Below are 18,452 nucleotides of genomic sequence, written 5' to 3'. Positions count from 1 at the left end.
CTTATTAATTAAGCTCTCAGCAGTGACCTAAGATGTAGTTCCTTACCGCAGTTGAAGGCATCGCAAATCATCCTTAGTGATGTCATTAAGGACAGTACTCAGTGTATAATCCTCTTCAGCAAACTGAAAGGGAAATTTGTTCTTAAGTAAATAAGTATTCCTCCTTTGAAACCCAATTGCTAATAAGGGCTGACTTTTTTTTTTTTTAAAAAAAAAAAGGTATGTACATATGTTTACCCTTCTAATGGTATCCGGGTCTGCCCCTTGTTGTTTCAGCCAGTTTGTGAGCTCTGGGTCTGCATTCTCTTTTAAAGCTGATGCAGGCCACTGCCAGTCTTTAACAGAAAAAATAGTAAGAAGTCATTACACCTCAAAACTAGGAAAAAAGTGGTGGTTTTGAAACTATTTAAGCTTCAAATACAAGATCCAAATCACGCTTTAACCAAACCCATGAACTTGGACATACATACTGTCAAAGTACTCACTCAGTATCTTCTCATACCTCCAGGTTTAAGTCTTAATTGAAGCAAGTGCAGTTCCTGTGTTTTTTGCTCCAAAGATCGTTGTAAGAGTGTCTGATACTCCTTCTCCTTCTGAACGAGTTTTTCCAAAAGCCTGTTAGCATACAAGAGAGATAAACAGCCACCATACTGAGAATAAATCTAACTTAAAAAAAACCAGAGTTTTTAACAACTGCCACAGGACTTGACACAAGGGATACTTGATGCTCTTAAGTAACATATCTTTATGGCCTAAAAATCTTAATCCTAAAGATTCCTTTTTTGTTGCCTGACTCTCAGCTTGGTGGTAGCACTTTAAGGCCCTCATCTTTACAGCAGAATTTAGTAAATATGATGTAAATTCTTTTCCTGGTGTTCAGCAGTTTCTCTGGGCAGAGTTTCTATCTTTCTTTATAATTTACTGCAAGGCAGTGTAACGGTGTGGTGATTTACTTTGCATCCATACAGAAGATGTATCAGCAGCAACATACAAATATAACTCATATAGTAGGAAAGGGGCTTTGATGAGCTCTGCGTACACTCATTAATGAGCCTGCCACATCTCATGAGCTATTCTGGCCATCCCCTGCAGGAGAAAGAAGGAACATTGTCCCTCTGGTATCTACTGCCCCATTTTCATAAAACTTGCAAGAACATCTCTGATGGTGTTACTAGGTGAGGTGACATCTAAGGCAATAGGAAAGAAACAAACAATGTTACACAGGCATCGTTACTTAACGGTAGAAATCCATCAGGACACACTGCAACACAAAAATTGAATTGACAGAAATGAAAGCTGTACTGAAAGCTGTTGAGTTGTCATAGTGGTGCTGCCAGCGCCCTCTGAATCCATTTGTGTTGCTGTCAGGTGTGCTTTGTCACCAGGTAAGTACATGTCAGTGCAGGAAGCATGTCTGAGAGCTTTTTAAAGGCCCTAGAAATAAACACATAGTGTTTGTGTATGGTTGTGTACGGGTTACCTTATGGTCTCTTGTTTCAGTCTGCCCAATTCCAGGCTAAGCTGCTGCTGAGCCTCGTGTGACACCACGGAACTGAGGGTGCTAACTCCTGATGTGACTGCAGCGTCCTCTGTCCCATTTTGTTCAGAGGGCCGGAAACTCTCTTCCACTTCATCGCAATCTTTGTCGCCACCCTCAGTTTCTGATGCTGGCTCAAAGTGAGCACGAAGTTCTGATAAAACAAAACATTGTAAGATTTTATTTGGACTGGTTTATCTCCATGGGGTAGTGCAGTTTGCTCTTTGCTACTGCAGGTGAAGGAGCCTCAGCTCAGGCTGAGGCCTTGTTTCATGATGCACAGAGGACTAGGGAAAGCCTTATTAGCTGGACCATGGATGTTACAACATCAGTGCTAAAAGGAGTGCCACAGCACATTTGGACTGAAAGGGCTCACTATGAGTAAGTTCAGAACATTCTCATACTGGAAATGGTGTTTGGCACTTCAGAGTTACAAAACTGCTCAGAGTTCCAGATAAGCCTTACTCCTGGACAGACCATCTTTTAACCTCCTCCCTTTTGGTGATGGTGGCGCTTGTTCCCACTACCTACCCATCTACAGACCAAGACTATTTCTCCTCATGTAAATGCACTGCCACTGCACCAGTTCCAGAGCTGAGCAGTCATTTGCCAGAACACATAACCAGACCAGACAAGCAACATTAACCATTTGGATATTATCTAAATGTCTATTCAAATGTATAAAGTCATTTTCTTTCCGACTACAAATGGTCCAGCTTGGACTAAGCTTCATCTTTGGACCAGATTGGTGATGTAGAACCACTGGTACCCATTGTGTGCTTTGGTACTGCAACTGTGGCATTAATCCTCACAATCGATGCTTCTTTCTGATCCCATACCTTTGATGTAGTAGCACAGGGGATATGGGTAATGACATGCTGATGGAGTACACTGAAACCTGTTCTATTTGCTACACAAATGCACAATCAGCTTTTCCTGTTGGTTTGTTAACAACTGGATTGTTTTACCTGGAATAAGAATGGTGACCGCTGCTTGGACTGCACGGCGAATTATATTGTCCATTGCAAACATCCAGTGGGGCCTTATTAAATGATTTCTTAACACTTTGTTAACCTGCAGATATATGAGCAAGTAAAAGTAAGTTAAGTTGCAACAAACAATATTTACTTGCATCTTAGGAAACAAAATCTTGTTTTTCAGTAATAAGTTGAAGTTTTCAGTGTAAGAATCACCAAAGCCCTCCCAACTTTTGAAAGGCTAAACAACCAATTTGACAGTTTTAGTCTAGAGCTCTCAAACCAGACTGTGACATTCATGTCCCTGTACCATACAATGGGAGGTGAATAGAAAGCAAATGCAGGATGCAGAACAAACTTTAGAGCTTGCTGGTAGCCCATAGGCAGCCCTTCAGCCCTGCTCAGCTTCATGGCCAGGATGGGAGCACCCAAGTCACTGAAGCTGAGGCTACAACCCATTAGGGCTTCAGCTCCATGTGCCCCTCTGCAGCTTTTCTGATGGCTGTTCAGCAAGAACAGGAACAGGGGGTGAGGTGAGGAAGAGTGGGAGGCAACAAGCACTTGCACTGAGAGGTCTGTCCAAGAAGAATTCCTCTCCTTCTGAGCCAGGCAAGGAACTCACCGCATCCTGAAATCCAAAGAGCACCAGATGAATCTGATTGATGGAAGTGCTGTCAAAGTCCAGATCCATTTTCAATTTGGATATGGTAGAAGCCATCACTCTGTGCTCAGGAGAGTGTATGAAGTCCCTTAAAATCCCAATAATTTGCTTGATGTGGGCCATTGAAAGCTGCAGTTCTTCAGAGCTCTGGGGAAAAGATAATGAAAGCCTATCAAGTAAATCCCAATGTCGTATCTAATTAGTAGTATTAGTGTCTAGGTTACAATTTATATGTTTGCATCTGTATGTTTCATACCTAAGCACAGATACCACAGAACTTTTGATTCTGCAAAGTCTTGATTTTCTCCCTTTGTCTATGTTTTTTTTAATCAGTAATTCCTATTTTCTGAAAATGAATCACACCTGCTGCTATCATGGCTGTCACAAAGAGAGGTTCAAGATAATATTTACACATTTGTCCAATATACTGTAGAGGGCAGCTTTCCTCCATAAAAGCAGCAGAGTGAGCTGGTAAGAGACCCAAGTGTTCGTAGATGTGTCCCTACAATAAGCTAACTCTAGACTTCCAAGCAATTGCGTAGACATTATAGAATCATGATGTTTATGCACCCACCTATTTTAAGTCAGAAAAAGCTCTACGATTACACAGCAACAGCTCACAAATGTTCATTCTCTGATTTGCAGACCATACCCCCTACAGTTAAAGCAATTTCAGTACATGTAAGAACAGCCACCTGTGTAATTAAAAGGAAAAGGGCAAGTATTACAGAAATAATTGAAAGATGATTAAAGTAATGCTACAGAACAGCTGGGGACTGAGGTAGGATGTGCTTTACCAAATAATCCTTCTTTATCCTGGAAAATATTTAAAACTGTTGTTACTTCTGATTGAGATGTCACATACGCATTTTAGACTCTGTTAAGGCTGTGAACTATTTCATAATTTTGCCCTTAAAAAAAAAAAAAAAAAAAAACCAAAAAAGAAAAGAAAATCACCAAAATCACATCTCACCAATCTCAGTCCTCTAACAACCAACAGGTGCCCGAAGAGCAGGAGCCCAGAAGCACACAAAAGGTGATGTCTGGTACCCATTCAGACTACAGCAAAAGTTAAACACAGTCAAAGGTATTCAGAAGGAACAGCTCAACCCCCTGAAGTTCACACACCATCAAATGCAAGTGTCACTGTGAATTTGGGCTGCAGAAATGTAAAGTCCTATCAATTTACCGCTGTTGGCATCTTCATTTATTAGTTTTTAGGAAAGGAGTTATGCTGGCTACTTGGCTTGTCATTCTCCTTTTGAAGCAGGAATAGAAGAGCTGAAATGAAATTACCTGTGCAATACAGTCCTGCAGATTTGAAGCAACTTTATTCTGTTCTTCCTTGAGAATTTTATATAGAATTGCCCGGCGTTCGCTGTCCTTCCGTAGCAGGAACAGACCACAATCCTTATCCTCACTGGAAGGAGAGAAACTTCTGTCCTCCAGGGCCAGGCCCTCATCAGGCACACTGCATCAGCAACAGGGCCACAAAAAAGAGACTTCAGAATTGCCCTCATGGCAGCTCTGTCAGCAGGGAGCAGGGGTAATTGGTAGGTGCAAAAGTGAGTTAAACTATAGCAGGACATTGATCACACTGCTAAACACCGATTGAGAGAGAGGAAGACTCGTATCCTCAGCTGATGAAAACCTCAGTGGTGGCACAACACTGATGTCACTCTAGTGAGAAATGACACCATCATCGGCCAGCACTGGCTCAGTTTTGGGAAGGAAAGCTGAGAATTTTGGGCTGAGATTGCTGTTTATGTTTTCTGGCCCCGTACTATAGAACACTCATTTGAAAGCATTGGTTTGTGCTCTCTGATCAGCAAAGCTGTCTGCTACCCTTTTCTCATGTTCTCTTGAGAGTACTTGGAAGGGGGCAGCTCATCTACTGCTGAATCACTCAATGGGAGACCAACATTTATTCACTGGGGAAAAAAGGTACATAAATACACGGAATCTTAAAAGAGAAAGAATAACTGTTCATTAGTTAAATAATGCTTCAATTAACTGGTATCTTGCCTGCAAACTGCCTCACTATTTCACACACCTGCTTAACTAGTCATCACGTGAAATAAATGCCCCCAAATAGAATAAAACATGAATTAAATCCACACAGCCCTCACAAGTGTCAAATGAAAAGCAACCATTTTACCTCAATAAATGGGCAATGGGATGCCTTGTCTGAATCTCCGAAATGGATCTCTTTGGCCTCTCAAAAAACACATCATGCTGTACATCAGAGTCTGGAGAAACAGAGCCGTGCTCGCTGCTGCTGCTGCCAGCCTGTTCTCCGTGGATTGGCAGCGGGAGGGATGCGTTCCGATTGTAATCTGTGAGCAAGACAACACAGAACATGAAGCAGACAGAAGCAGGAAGAGCTTCTTAGTGCTTAAAAGAAGAAAAAGGAATGCCATTTTGGTACTCTTGCATGCAGATGCGCACTCCCCTGTGTTGCTGTTCTCACAAAGGGCTACCAGTGGCATACAGCTGTTTGAGGAGCCTGTCTTGGATGCACAGGGCCAATCACCAACATAGCTGGATCCCAGCAGGGAGCACCCCCCAGCCCAGCCCCTCCTGCCTCATTGGGAAACTTCTGTGGCACTGAGGGACGTGGTGGGCATCATGGTGATGGGTTTTTTTACATGATCTTAGAGGTCTTTTTCAACCTTAGTGATTCTGTGACTCCATTTCTCTGCTCCCACTCCAACACCCGCGGCATCATCCTCATCTGCATCTCCCTCTGCCCTCAGTAAGGATTCCCTCTCTAAGGTCCAGCCTAAAGGAAAACTCTTGTCCCATTCCAATTCATCTTGAAAGAAGAAAAAAGTAACCTACAAAGAGCTTGCTGTAATCCTGATTGCCACTGTGCATCTGTGTGATAGGAAAGCCAAAGAGTCTGCCTCTCAGAGTCTGCACATGCACGAAGCTAAAATAACGCAAAAGTTTCTGTGTTTGTCACTACAGATGGTGAAGGAAAGGGAGAGCAATGAGGTAGAGGGGGGGAAGGAAGCTGGAAGTTCTTCAGACAGCTCTGATATCCTCCATAGTGCATGACAGTGCATGACAGATGTTCAAATGGCTGAGGTTAAACAGTCACAGAGATGAAACAAGGTATGTCAAACTGTGAGAATGAGCTCAAGGCTTCTCAGCAGCACAGAAAATTGAAAGTTGCTGTCCCAGGGGTACAAGGCTGAGATCTGATGTGAGATACTTTTATTATCAGAAAGGAAAAAAAAAAAAAGACAGATAGGATGGAAAGACGTGGGAAAAGACAGGAAATGGGTACTGAGGGAAAAGGTGAGAAGATGAAATGAACTGTTGCAGCTGCAGGGCCATGGCCTGCTTCATGCCCCCAGCTCCCCATAGAGATGGCTGTTGCAGCCAACACAGCTCTCTCTGGCTCCAGGGCAGCCATGCACACATTCAGTTGCAGCTGCTGCCTTTCCTCCTCTCAAACAGGATGCAGTGTTTGTATCATTTGTCTGCTATGCTCATGGCCATGGCCAACACTGAGCTTGCTTCCTGCTGCTCTCAGTGCTCTCTCCTGCAGCAGCAGCTCCTTGGGTTATCCCAAAGAGCCCCACCATCAGAGCCCAGCTCTCCGCTAACCCAGTCTGGCTTCAGGGACTGCAATTCTCTTCTCCCACTGCCTCTCAGGACAGAGATGCCCATTTCCTTTCTGAAAACAGCTCAGCCAGAGGTAATAAATTAATTTCTAGATCTTCCTCATGCCCCCTTTAGAATTCCATTCCTCTTCTTTCAAAAGTTCTCTGCCATGGGGAAAAATGATCAAAAAGAGAAGCAATTCAGTTTGCACCGGAAACCTGAGCATGTCTATGTGCAGACACAAGAAGTAAGATCACTGGATTTTCTTATTTTTTTAAATGGGTAGTTCCCTCAAACACTAATTTATTTGATAAGTCTATACTTACAGTTGTTTCTCTTCTCACTGAGAACATGGCTGATACACTGGGGAAGAAGGAGGAAGCACACTAGGTGGATAAATCTAAACAACCCCCTTCAGCAAACAGAGCCAAATTTTCAAGTTCTGTATCAGGTTGGACAACGCTGACCAAATGTCAACAGAGACACCTGACAGACCCATTTCCAGGTGCCAAGGACCAGCTCTATGAAGCCCAGATCTCTGAGCTGTACAGAACTATGAATCTAAAATGCAGAACAGCTTTGGAGTCTTTACAGAACATCATTTTTTTAATTTAAACTTCTTATAAATTGGTAATTTATTTGTGGGAGAAGGTAGAATTTGGTTGGGAGGTAATTACGCAGTACACAAAATAAGCAAGACATCATATTTTGAGGAAATTGTTAAATTTAAACATGTCTAATTACAAATAAGACATACTTTCAGCTGTTGAGTTCCTGCTGATTTCTTGGCACAAGTAAAAGGAAGTGCTTAATGACCCCAATCTTTTACATAAGCCTTACTAACGATGTTGACCTGCATTTGGCTGATACCTGAAGGCTTGAATGCGATTCTGCTTTTCTTGCCCTTGTTGACTTGTTTCAGGAAAGAATCTCTGAGCAAATCAGACGCTGTAGCACGCTTACAGGGATCAGGTTCAAAACAAAGCAAAATAAAGGCTTTTGCTTCAGCAGATAACGATTCTGGAATTTCAGGATGAATCTTAAACATCCCAACCTGCAAGTAAAACACAAACAAATTATTTTAATCAGGTGGCAAGGAGAGCATAGGCCAAAGTTTTCTTAGCTTGAGCCGGCACACTCTCACAGATGATACCTTCGAAGTGGAAAAGCAGCAAACTAGATGCCAACGCAAAGCAGTGAAGCAACAGGGAGGTTCTGATCCTGTTTTACTGCACTGCAAATGTGGCTTGAATACCCACTGTGCTACACAGACATCAAGGTAAAGATGTGTCCAAACACCTACCTTCAGACAGTCTCAAGATCTGGACATCATCCCAAGGGCTTCAAATGCTGTTTCTCATACTACCACAAATCCCTCCTGGGGTAGTGCACCCCATCTCTCTCAGCAGCTGACATCCTGCAGCACATTAGTGCTCAGGATCGGGAATGACTTCCTCCTCCAACGACTGCTTCACTGCCTGGGGCCTGCACCTGTTCTGTTCCTACTGCTGCCAAGTTTCCTTGCACCAATGCTCATGACCTTGACTTTCTCACCACTCCCAGCACTCGGGTCAGATGTCTTCCATAGCCTTTCAGTGTCAGGGAACTGAAAAACTGATGGCCAAAGGTTTGCTGAGATGGTCCCCCCAAAATTTAAGTAATGACAAATGCACTACTTCAAGTTGCTCCCTTGTGATTGTTCCATCTAATTCACTGCCCTCTTACTCTTCAATGCTGATCTGGCATTAAACATCTTGACATCAGAGCTGTGTAATGTGTGCCTGCCTTGCAGACTCAGCACCATTATACACAACATGCTCTGGTGACCAAGCAGAAAGACAGTGACACAAGGGATGATGGTAGCCCAGCAGCTAAGCAGGTGACAGCAGCTTGATAAAATGAATAGTTATTTAAATAATCTCATTATAGAGCTGCATTAACATACTTTGGCACCATTACGCACTTAACAGCAGCAATAAGTCTTCAAAAAAGCTGAAGCTATAAGTGCTGAGCAGTGGTGCCTGTGTTTGAATGACAGTGCAGAAGATAAAATGCTAATAATGCATTATGCCTTCCAAATCAGTATGCTAAACACGTTCAAACCTCAGCATTGAGCAAAAATCGAAGGCAACTTTATTTTAGTGTATGCAACTTGCTAACCTCTGCAATTACATCAACGTATTTAATAAATAAATCAAAATGTAATCACAATGTATTTATGTTGTCTCCCATTGGGGAGATACAATATCAAAACACCAACCTATTCTGTTGAAGCATATTTATCTGATTTGTAACCCTGGACAGTTCTTTATAAGTACCAATATGGCAATGCCATATCACCAATCACTTCTGCTTTAGGCATAGAGACGACAGCCAACAGCTCACTGGGCTGTGACCACTCCTCTCAGAATGCCCAACTCATGGTCAGCCCACTCCTTGGAGTGCCCTTGGAGACAGGCTCACCCAGCTGGCTTAACTGGGACAGCGTCACAAGCTGATGGCACCATAGTGCAGGGTTATAGCCCACAACACTAAACAAAAGCCAGGACAGTCCATTGTACAGTTGAAACAATATCAAAAACCATAGCCACCTTTTTCTTTGCCTTTTAGCTGTGGGGCATGGGACAACTCACAAGCCTAGTATGAAGCATGGTGAATTGCAGCCCAGTTCACTACACGTACTGACAATTATTTTTTATTTTGACATGGCTGCAGTAAGAATTACACCAATGCTCACATTGTGACTTTCAACAACATACCAGAAGAAGCCATTTAACAGTATTCATTTTAGAGTTTTTCAAGCACATTTATTATCAAAACTTTCTGGAGCATTTTCAAGTGTTTATTCACATAGGTGTCAAATCACAGAATCATTAAGTTTGGAAAAAACCTCAAGTCCAACCATCAACCCACCACTAACGTACAGATACGCTTTAAAAAAAAAAATTTAAAAAAAATGAAGTACTAGAGACAACAATTCACCAAGGAGGTAGCTTTGATTGAGAGGATTTAGGATGCAGGGGTCCCTCAGTACATACCAGAAGCTCTGGACTCCCTCCTCTACAATACCTTCTTATTATCTTGCAAAGACTGAGCCTTTGAAAGAGAAGGCAAACATCCTCTTGGAGGAAGGCTTAAAAAAAAATAAGACTTATAGGAGCACTAAGAAATTTGCTGTCATCATGGAGACTCTGGTTGCCAATAGGGAAATCAAGAGCAGAAGAATACAGAAGGCAGAGAATATTAGTTTTCATATATTTTTACTCATTTCTGAGGTTTCTGCTCTGAGTCATGATCTATTACCAGCACAAAAATAAATTACTGCTCACTAGAGCAGTATAACTTCGAGCAGAAGAGAGTACTTCAGTCAGAATTAAGAATACAGATGGGACTGTGGCTTTGCACAAAATAATCCATATAACAAGAGGTTACTACCAACTGAATTCGTATTTTAAAAATTAAATTAGAATTCGAAAATTCATCAAGTAGATAGTAAAAATCCATGTACTTACTTTAAACATTGCTGCTTGAGGCTCTCCTAGCTCATGAAATGGAGGCTTTCCTGTTGCCATTTCAATCATGGTACAGCCTAGCGACCAGATATCAGCTGGTGCACCATATCCTCGTGGTCCCTTGTCAATGATTTCTGGAGCCATGTACTGCAACGTGCCTGGTCAGGACAAAAGGTTTTGTCAAGTTTTGTGCATATTCTTCATTTTTACTAAATAGAATAAACACACCACTAAACGACCCAACAAAAATTGACAAATGCAGCCCATACAGCCAAAAGATTTGATTTCCAGTACTGGCAGTGAGAAGTAGACAGAAAGTTACATTTCAGGATCTTTCCTATAAACTCTTTCCTCTTTCTTATACAAGGCTTTAAACTGCTAAAAATATACTCAACAATCAAAATGCTTCCCTAGAACATGAAATCACATGAAATATTTTTTGCAGGCACTAAATTGTAAAGATTATGCAGACAGGAGGTCATGAAAAACATCAGTAACAGATATTGTTAATGAGAACGATTTTTCATGTTTACTTGAATAATGAGAACATGGGTGAAGGACAGCACCTGTAACAAAGAAATGAGCAGTTCAAGGAGAGGCCAAAATGCCTCTGCTGATAAAGACAGAAGATCTGAAGATGAGATTCTAAAGGGTAAGATGTCTACTGGTAGTGAGAAGAAAGCTAGAAGAAGCTCATGGGGAAAAAATACAGTTCTAGACCGCAAAGTAGAAGAGGAGTGCTGAGAGTGCAAAGCAAAATGGTTTGGTGGGTACAGGTGTTACAAGTAGGGAAGTGAAGGAACCAAGCAAGCAGAAGGGACAAGCATACTTCTTTGTCACAACATATTTTCGTCAGTCCTTCACCATTAGCAGACTAAGATTCATTGTAATACACAAACTAAATGATAGATATTTTTAGGATAATAACTATTAGAAATTTTTTCTTTAATAGTTCTTTTCATACTGACAGTTCTCAAATCTCTATTTCAATGTAGGAGCAATCTGTTTTTCCTTTCAGATTATCTGTTCCTGGGAACACTTCTCCATTTCAAAGCAGGAGTCCAAATCAAAGCAAGATTTAACAAGATTAAACCATCAAGAATCAACCAACAAGGACTTAACAGTAGCTTAAAAAGTAATCCAACATCTGCAAGAAACACCTGTAATGGTAATGAGAAGGTGTGAAAATTACACAGGGTAAATAACGTAACATCCCAAATAAAAAAAACCTCTATTAACAGTGTGTCAAAGCCATTATCCTGCTCAGGTATTTTGTTGCCCTTTCTTTTTTTTTTTTGGAAACAGAATAACCTAGCAAGCAGATGAAAGTGATGTTTGTTTTTGTTTTTGTTTTTTTGTTTGTTTGTTTGTTTTGTTTTGTTTTAAACAAAGAATAAAGTCCTGTAAAAATAATGGAATTGTAACAGTACCACCAAGGAATAACCAAAAAGAAGTATTGGTTCTGCACACTATAGTGACTGGGAATTTCAAAAAGTTAGGTTATACAAGTGGTTTGGCAAATGTAAGTTGATAAAGAATTTTCTTTTTCATCTGAAGTTTTACATAAAGGCAATTGAGACTGCAATCAAGATAAAATTGTTACACTGTGACTACAAAAATCAAGGAGCTCATCATATGTTGCAATTCAATGAAGTCTTCTTGATGCGTTTGAAATTTCTGACAACCAGGGTTACCAAAAAGATGAAAAGAAAAATCCACTAAAACTTCTCAAGTTAGAACATCGACAAAATAAGACCCTGCAGTTGGCTGTTAAGAGATAAAACTGGATGCCCCTGAAGTTTGCTTGCAGACAGTCTGAGTGTAATAACTAGCTATAAAACTGAGAAAAAAATACAGTACAAAAATGGAATAATGATGGTCAACCTGGAATCACTGGTCTCCAATCATATACTGTCAGACAACTGACAAGAGGGCTTTACAAGAAGTCAGTCCACGTCAGCAAAGGAAATCTATAAACATTCTCTGTGTTTCAACCACTACAATACTTTTTTCCACACAGATTTCTACCAGGTCTTTTACAGTATCTTTAAATCATTTTTCTGATTAAGAATGTAACGAACCTACACTGTGGTAAAGCTATGAAAAATAAAATAGAGGATATCTGGTGAAGATAAAGGCATTGGATATTAGTACATTCATTAAACTATTGTGGAACTACAGTTCAAGCCACAGCTTTGCCCTCAGGCTGAGAGTCTTGAATGGATGGATATAATGTTTAAGCCACTAGAAGCCTGACCCTTGAATCACCTGATTGTATTGCATAACGCCTAAAATCTGCAGTTTATGTACTGAGTTAAGAAGCAAAACAAATAGCAAGAGAATTGTTAAGCCCTTCCAGGCAATCGCTCCCTTCCTACTGATTTTAAATCCAAACTGAGAACTTAAGTAAAACATTTCTAGTCATGGTAAATTATACTTCTAAGGCACGAGCAGGACAGCAAACACACAAGAGAACAAAGAAGATGATTTTGTGGTCACTGCCTAGTTTCTAAGAGAGGAGGAAATGTAAAGTCATCACCAGGTCATGGGAAACCTTTAAACATAGGTTATGTCTTCCGTGTTCCACATGACTGATGACTATGGACCCTTTTCCATACTTAAATTGCAGGCCAATGTGAGACTTGCGATCTGTGCTATCAGTCTATGCACATGGTCAAACAACAAAGGAAAACATACCTATTTTTTCCATTGATAAAATAATTGAGTAATTATGCCACCATATTGCCATTTTACAGTCTGAAGTTTCAGCTGTTGTTCATTAAATGCTTTCCCCAAATGCTGCACGTTTTTACTACTTTGTGCTAGAAATGAACTTATAAGAGTTTTGCAGAGAATAAAAGAAACCTAATCCCGTTTTCCCCATCAATCTGAAGAGCCTCTTGGCTCTACATCTAAACCTATCATGGGTCTAGCCCTAGATGACAACGAAAAATCTATATTAACAATACCCTTAAAAACGTCTGTTCATTTGGTCTTACCCGTAAACGTTTCAGTGCACGGATTGATTCCTGCCAGCCGTTTGGAAGTACCAAAATCAGATATCTTTACCACGCCACTATAGGTGTTCACCAACACGTTATCCCCCTGTAGTTTTGATGAGAGAAGGCATGGGATGGAAAGGAGAAAACAGGTAAGTGCAGATGCTAAATCCCAGCCTCAATATAAGTTGTATTATACAAATTTGTGGTTATCTTTGTAATATACATTTCTACAAACGAATTCTCCAGAAGCATCAAGGGATTGTTGTATTCCTTCCTTTATTTTTAAGTTTCCATGAAATTTTATTAAAAATTCAGGTTAGAGTAAAACTAACTGAAGTAAATAAAATGAAAAGCAAATGACACAAGAACACTAGAGGAAAAATTTACCTTTATATCTCTGTGTACAATCTGGTTCTCATGGAGATACTTAAGGCCTTCCAGAATCTGCTTGGTGTAAAATTTAATTGTGGGTTCTTTCATTGGCCCCCACTTAGACCTCAGAAGAGCTGAGAGGCTGCCTATGTGATTTAAGAAGAAAGCACGTCAAGATAACAAAATCCCAAGATTAATATTAAATATTTAAGGCCAGATTAACCTTTTGCACAATATCCTAACACAGGAGAAATGCAGCACTTAGAATTAAACCAAATTATTCCTAGTTCAGTCAAAGCAACTCATTTCTCACTGCTCCTGATGGGTCATTTCTTTTTTGCCAGCTCTGCTTCCATCTCCACGACAAGAACAAATGTTATAATAGGGCTATATGTATCTCCCTCACTACAGTCTAACAAGTTAAGATAAGGACTCACAACATTTAGCCCTTCATGACATAAAGACCACAACAGATGACACTGTATTATGTAATATACTGTACTTTGTAAACCAGATGCACAAGCAAATAAGCTGATTTACTTCAGAGAAAAAAGGAGAAAAAAACAGGAAACAAAAAACTATTTCCTTGCAAATGTGGGATTTAGTCCTGGAAATTCCAAAGGAAAAGATGGAAAAATCTTAAAGAAACAAACTAATGGATGTTCAGCGAAAGAGGTCAGTCATCTACAATTTCCCTGCCTTCAATATGTCTAATCTTTTTTTTAAATTATACAAATTCTCTAATCACAAGCCAAAATAAAGACAGTCTTTTTCTGTTCATAATAAACAAGGTGCAGTCATTCTGTTTAATGCCAGACAGTTAAAGGGATTTGTAGCCTACATCAACAGCCTTCTAAAACAAAGTTTGGTCAAAGAATCTTGCATAATCTGAACAGCTGGTCTCTTTTTAACACTAGTTGCAGAGTTAAAAAATAACAGAATTGGTTCAATAACACCCTGGCATTAGCAACTAATCATAGCACACTCCACTGTGCAAATAAGAATAGGGGAAAAAAAGGCAGGTAAGCAGCAGCAGCTGATGCTTTTAACAAGTGTAGGAAAACAAGTGGAAGTGTTGATTTAAATTCATTATATCAGCATGTCACACATATCATTGTCTCAGCTAAACACAGAACAACAGAAAAAAGTAAAAATTAAGGCTCTTTGATCAGAAGGTCGCCAGAATTCAAAATAAAAATCTTCCCAATCTTTAACGCCCCAGATACATTTATTTAATCTGTGAACGTTTGTGTCTGGATTTTCCATAGAAAACCCGATTTTTCTTCTTTCTGTTTTAGTTTTGCAAGTTACAAAACAGACAACGCTCATCCTGACTTCTATTGCCATGTACAAAAGGGAGATGGGAGTGTAACCTAGAGTAGGAGAAGAGAGAGACTTAAATATGGAAAAGGTTAGAGGAACAAAACTGTAATTTATGAGCAATAGAAGCAGACCAATTCTGTCTTTGATTTGTCAAGGAAAAGCACTGTTTGAAAGCAGCAGGTTTTTCATATTCAGTTTGCTCAAACTGTATCACCACTCAACAGAAGCTATCTTAAAAGCTCCAGTTATTTAGCTGCTCAAGCTAAAAAGGAGATCAGAGCTTTATCTCTACTGATTTATAACATGTGAGAACTTGACACCAAATACTACATAGTTTTTCCCTGATTTTCTCTACATTTATAATTACTACAGGAAGGAAAGAGCAAACTGGGAGCTGTATACTTCAAATCATTCTTCACATGCAAAGAATGCCACTGGTAATGAATGTCTCAACAGAAAAGCCAAATACAGCGCACAAACACATTAAATGCACATCCATTGGCTTTCACTAAGTTCAGGGTCCCAACTGCTTTTAGTTTCTTTGAGAGATTAAGCTCAGAATATTACAAACCTCCTGGCACCTGCTCCATAAAAATCTTAATGTATCCATCCTCTGAAATGGATCCAAGATATTGGACAACATTCCGATGCTTTAAATATTTATGCAGTGCTATCTCTTCATGAAGAGGTTGAGAATATCTATTAAAAACAAACACACAAAAAACCAAGGAGTAGCGCACGATGGGGGAAAAGGCTTTAGGCTATGTTTAAATGATATTTTGCAAACAGAATGGATTATAGTGATATTGATCCAACTCTCAGTAAACATCTTGCCCATGACCTTCAAAATGGAAAGTGACTGGTTGCCTGCTGAGAAAAAGCAGAGGTAGGTTTCAGAAGAGCTGAGGAGAAACATGCCCTCCGATAACGCATTTACACATTTATGCATCTGCTTTGTTCTGCGTGGTACCTTCACTTTGAAAACTCTTTTTATCCTTTCTCTCCTCCTTCAAAGGAATATAGATGGGGTACAACTGCAACTTTAAAAACAAATTACTTTTTCTAGGATTTAAGATAGATACATTGTCAAATGGTAGCGTTTTCATAAAGTTTATACATACACACATATATATGCATACACACATACACAGAAATACATAGGCACATAAATTCCCAAATAATTAAAAGTCCTCATTCTCCAAAGGCTGCTGAGGAATACTAGGAGAAAACAATAATTGAATGTGAGTATACTGGGACATTATAAGCCAATCACATAGAAATACTTGCTGAGAAGAGTCAAGTTTTCATCAAACAACTGCAGTTCTGTCAGTAATGCATACATACAACAATAAGCTTGCTCTTACCTGCTGTCTCTCTCAGGTATTTCTTTGATGGCTATTCGCACCTGGTTGCTAAGGTCTCTTCCAGCATATACTATCCCATAAGTACCTTTTCCTAGAACTACTCTGTCACCCTTCTCATCATAATCATATTCGTACTGCAAACAAATAAGACAAACAAAGCAATACATGAATTGTGATTAACAGCATTTGAAATTACAGAGAGGTTTAACAGCAGTTCTGCACCACTGTACCAAATTAGTACAGTGCAGAGTAACTACTGCAGAGCAGATGGTATCTACTCACCAGCCTCATGCACTACGCAACTTCCAAAAGGTCCACATTATTTGCTTTACAAAACATCTTCCCTAACCAACTTGCAAATGCATTCATACAAAAAAGGAACACAATGATAAATTAAGCTCAGTGAAACAGTGCTATCAAAAGACAGTTCAGATAGTGTGATTGAGATTTGCTGACAGAGCCTTCATATTGTAAACATATGGTCCATACGTATGAAACCGAAGATTTCATAAATAAAATTGGCAGTCTCATTATATCAGTTCAGATGAACAATTTTCTAATACCTTATTTGAGCTTAGCCACAGCAAAGTTCACTTCTGACACTCCTCATTATTAGTTCAGCCTCCACAAGGATTATTAAGTATATATAAAATGGCTGTATTCACTGTTATTGAAACACGGTGGGGCATACTACCACCTATGTAAAACACTGCTGGTTCAAATTTCACCAAAGCTATGCTAATTTACACTATTCTGTGGCCTTGTCCCTTGTGGTGGTTTAATGAGAGAACTCCTACGGAAAGGCCAGTGGAAAAATCTATTGATGAGTGACGCTTAAAAAACACCTCAGATACTAAATTAACCCAAGTTAACTGGGTTAAACAGAGCACTGTTGATTCCAATTTCAAATGAAGTTGATAAAGGGTATTAAAAAAGCATTTTTGCAAGTACATAAGAAAGGAACTGGTAAATTTTATAGCTCCAGACATAATCGGGATTTGCACAGACCTCTCTATGTGTCTTCTCAAATCCACACAGATTTCCTATATAGGAAAACTGCATAATGTCCTCTGCTGCTTCATGCGAGTTCCTTTTACTTTTTTTTAAAGCCACAACTACTGGTGTTTCTATTCATAACTACCACTTCTGCTACATCTATTACCTTATACAGAATATAGACTTGAGATCTATTACCTTGAAATGAAGGAAGTACCCTTTTTACTGTGCAGGTGATATAGCACTGGCACAAGCAGACCAGAGGCTGTGCAGTCTCCTCATTGGAGATCTCCAAGAGCCACCTGGCCATGGGCCTTGCAACTGCTCTGAGTGTGCTGCTGGGGCAGGGGATGCACCTGATGAACACAGAGGTGTGTGCCAGCATCAGACATCCTGTGAAGTGTATTCTGACTTTTCTTTGTAGTTCTCGTATTGCACCATCCACGTGTTGTGGAAACTCCCTCTCTCGTCTCAGAAAAGATGAGATGTTTCCTGTCACTATATAGAAGGTGCTAAAGAAAAATTGTCTGTAATTTATCTTAACAGCATATTCTTTTCAGTGGAGCTAAACTCGAGTTAGCTTAGCTCAAGCAGAATTTCATTTTCCATGTTTCAGCACTTTACAATTACAACATAATCTTGTTAAATGATAGGCACAACTGACCCAAAATGCCATATGTAAAACTAGTCAAGTTCTTCACTAGTAACGCATCCAGCTTTCACAGCTATCATATGACATCAAACTGAAAGAATGCAGCAGTCACATTTAAGATTGACAAGATTAAGATTGATCCCATCTGCAACTGTCTAGTCTGAAGGCAGCTCAAGAATCACTGCATTTCTCCAGTCTGCGTGCCGTGAAACATGAGAATTGATGAGATTTATAGTTCACTACTAGTTGGTAGACATTCTAAGAGACCATATATGTTTAATGCTACTTTCCAGTGGGCACAAAGAAAGATTGAATCAATCACTGCTCATTGCCAAAGATCTGAATATGTGATCCTCTGCATGTGCCATGATGTAGGAGTACACAAGTGCTTACAGCTGACCTTCTATACAAGTGTGGGTTAGGGATGTCTGACATCCAATATAG

The 18,452-nt window shown here is 39.9% G+C and overlaps 1 protein-coding gene across 1 annotated transcript in view; it reads right to left on the bottom strand.

The window, feature by feature from the left end:
- The window catches only part of MAP3K15 (mitogen-activated protein kinase kinase kinase 15), a 77,394-nt gene that overhangs the window by 3,502 nt on the left and 55,440 nt on the right, over nt 1–18,452 (bottom strand). The window contains exons 15-28 of the mRNA XM_042810797.1: nt 16,361–16,494; nt 15,568–15,695; nt 13,689–13,819; nt 13,299–13,404; nt 10,300–10,457; nt 7,658–7,841; nt 5,334–5,511; nt 4,472–4,646; nt 3,137–3,322; nt 2,506–2,611; nt 1,481–1,691; nt 503–615; nt 238–335; nt 47–123 (exon numbers count right to left, since the gene is read on the bottom strand). Of these exons, the coding sequence (XP_042666731.1) occupies nt 47–123; nt 238–335; nt 503–615; nt 1,481–1,691; nt 2,506–2,611; nt 3,137–3,322; nt 4,472–4,646; nt 5,334–5,511; nt 7,658–7,841; nt 10,300–10,457; nt 13,299–13,404; nt 13,689–13,819; nt 15,568–15,695; nt 16,361–16,494 (1,985 nt within the window). The remainder of the gene's footprint in view (nt 1–46; nt 124–237; nt 336–502; nt 616–1,480; nt 1,692–2,505; nt 2,612–3,136; nt 3,323–4,471; nt 4,647–5,333; nt 5,512–7,657; nt 7,842–10,299; nt 10,458–13,298; nt 13,405–13,688; nt 13,820–15,567; nt 15,696–16,360; nt 16,495–18,452) is intronic.

Source organism: Centrocercus urophasianus, unplaced genomic scaffold (assembly GCF_019232065.1).
Source record: "Centrocercus urophasianus isolate 14NV4802_14NV808 unplaced genomic scaffold, USGS_Curo_1.0 seq_12, whole genome shotgun sequence".
Taxonomy (NCBI): Eukaryota; Metazoa; Chordata; class Aves; order Galliformes; family Phasianidae; genus Centrocercus; species Centrocercus urophasianus.
The sequence above is the reverse complement of the archived record's forward strand: the minus strand, read 5'-3'. Positions and strand labels throughout refer to the sequence as shown.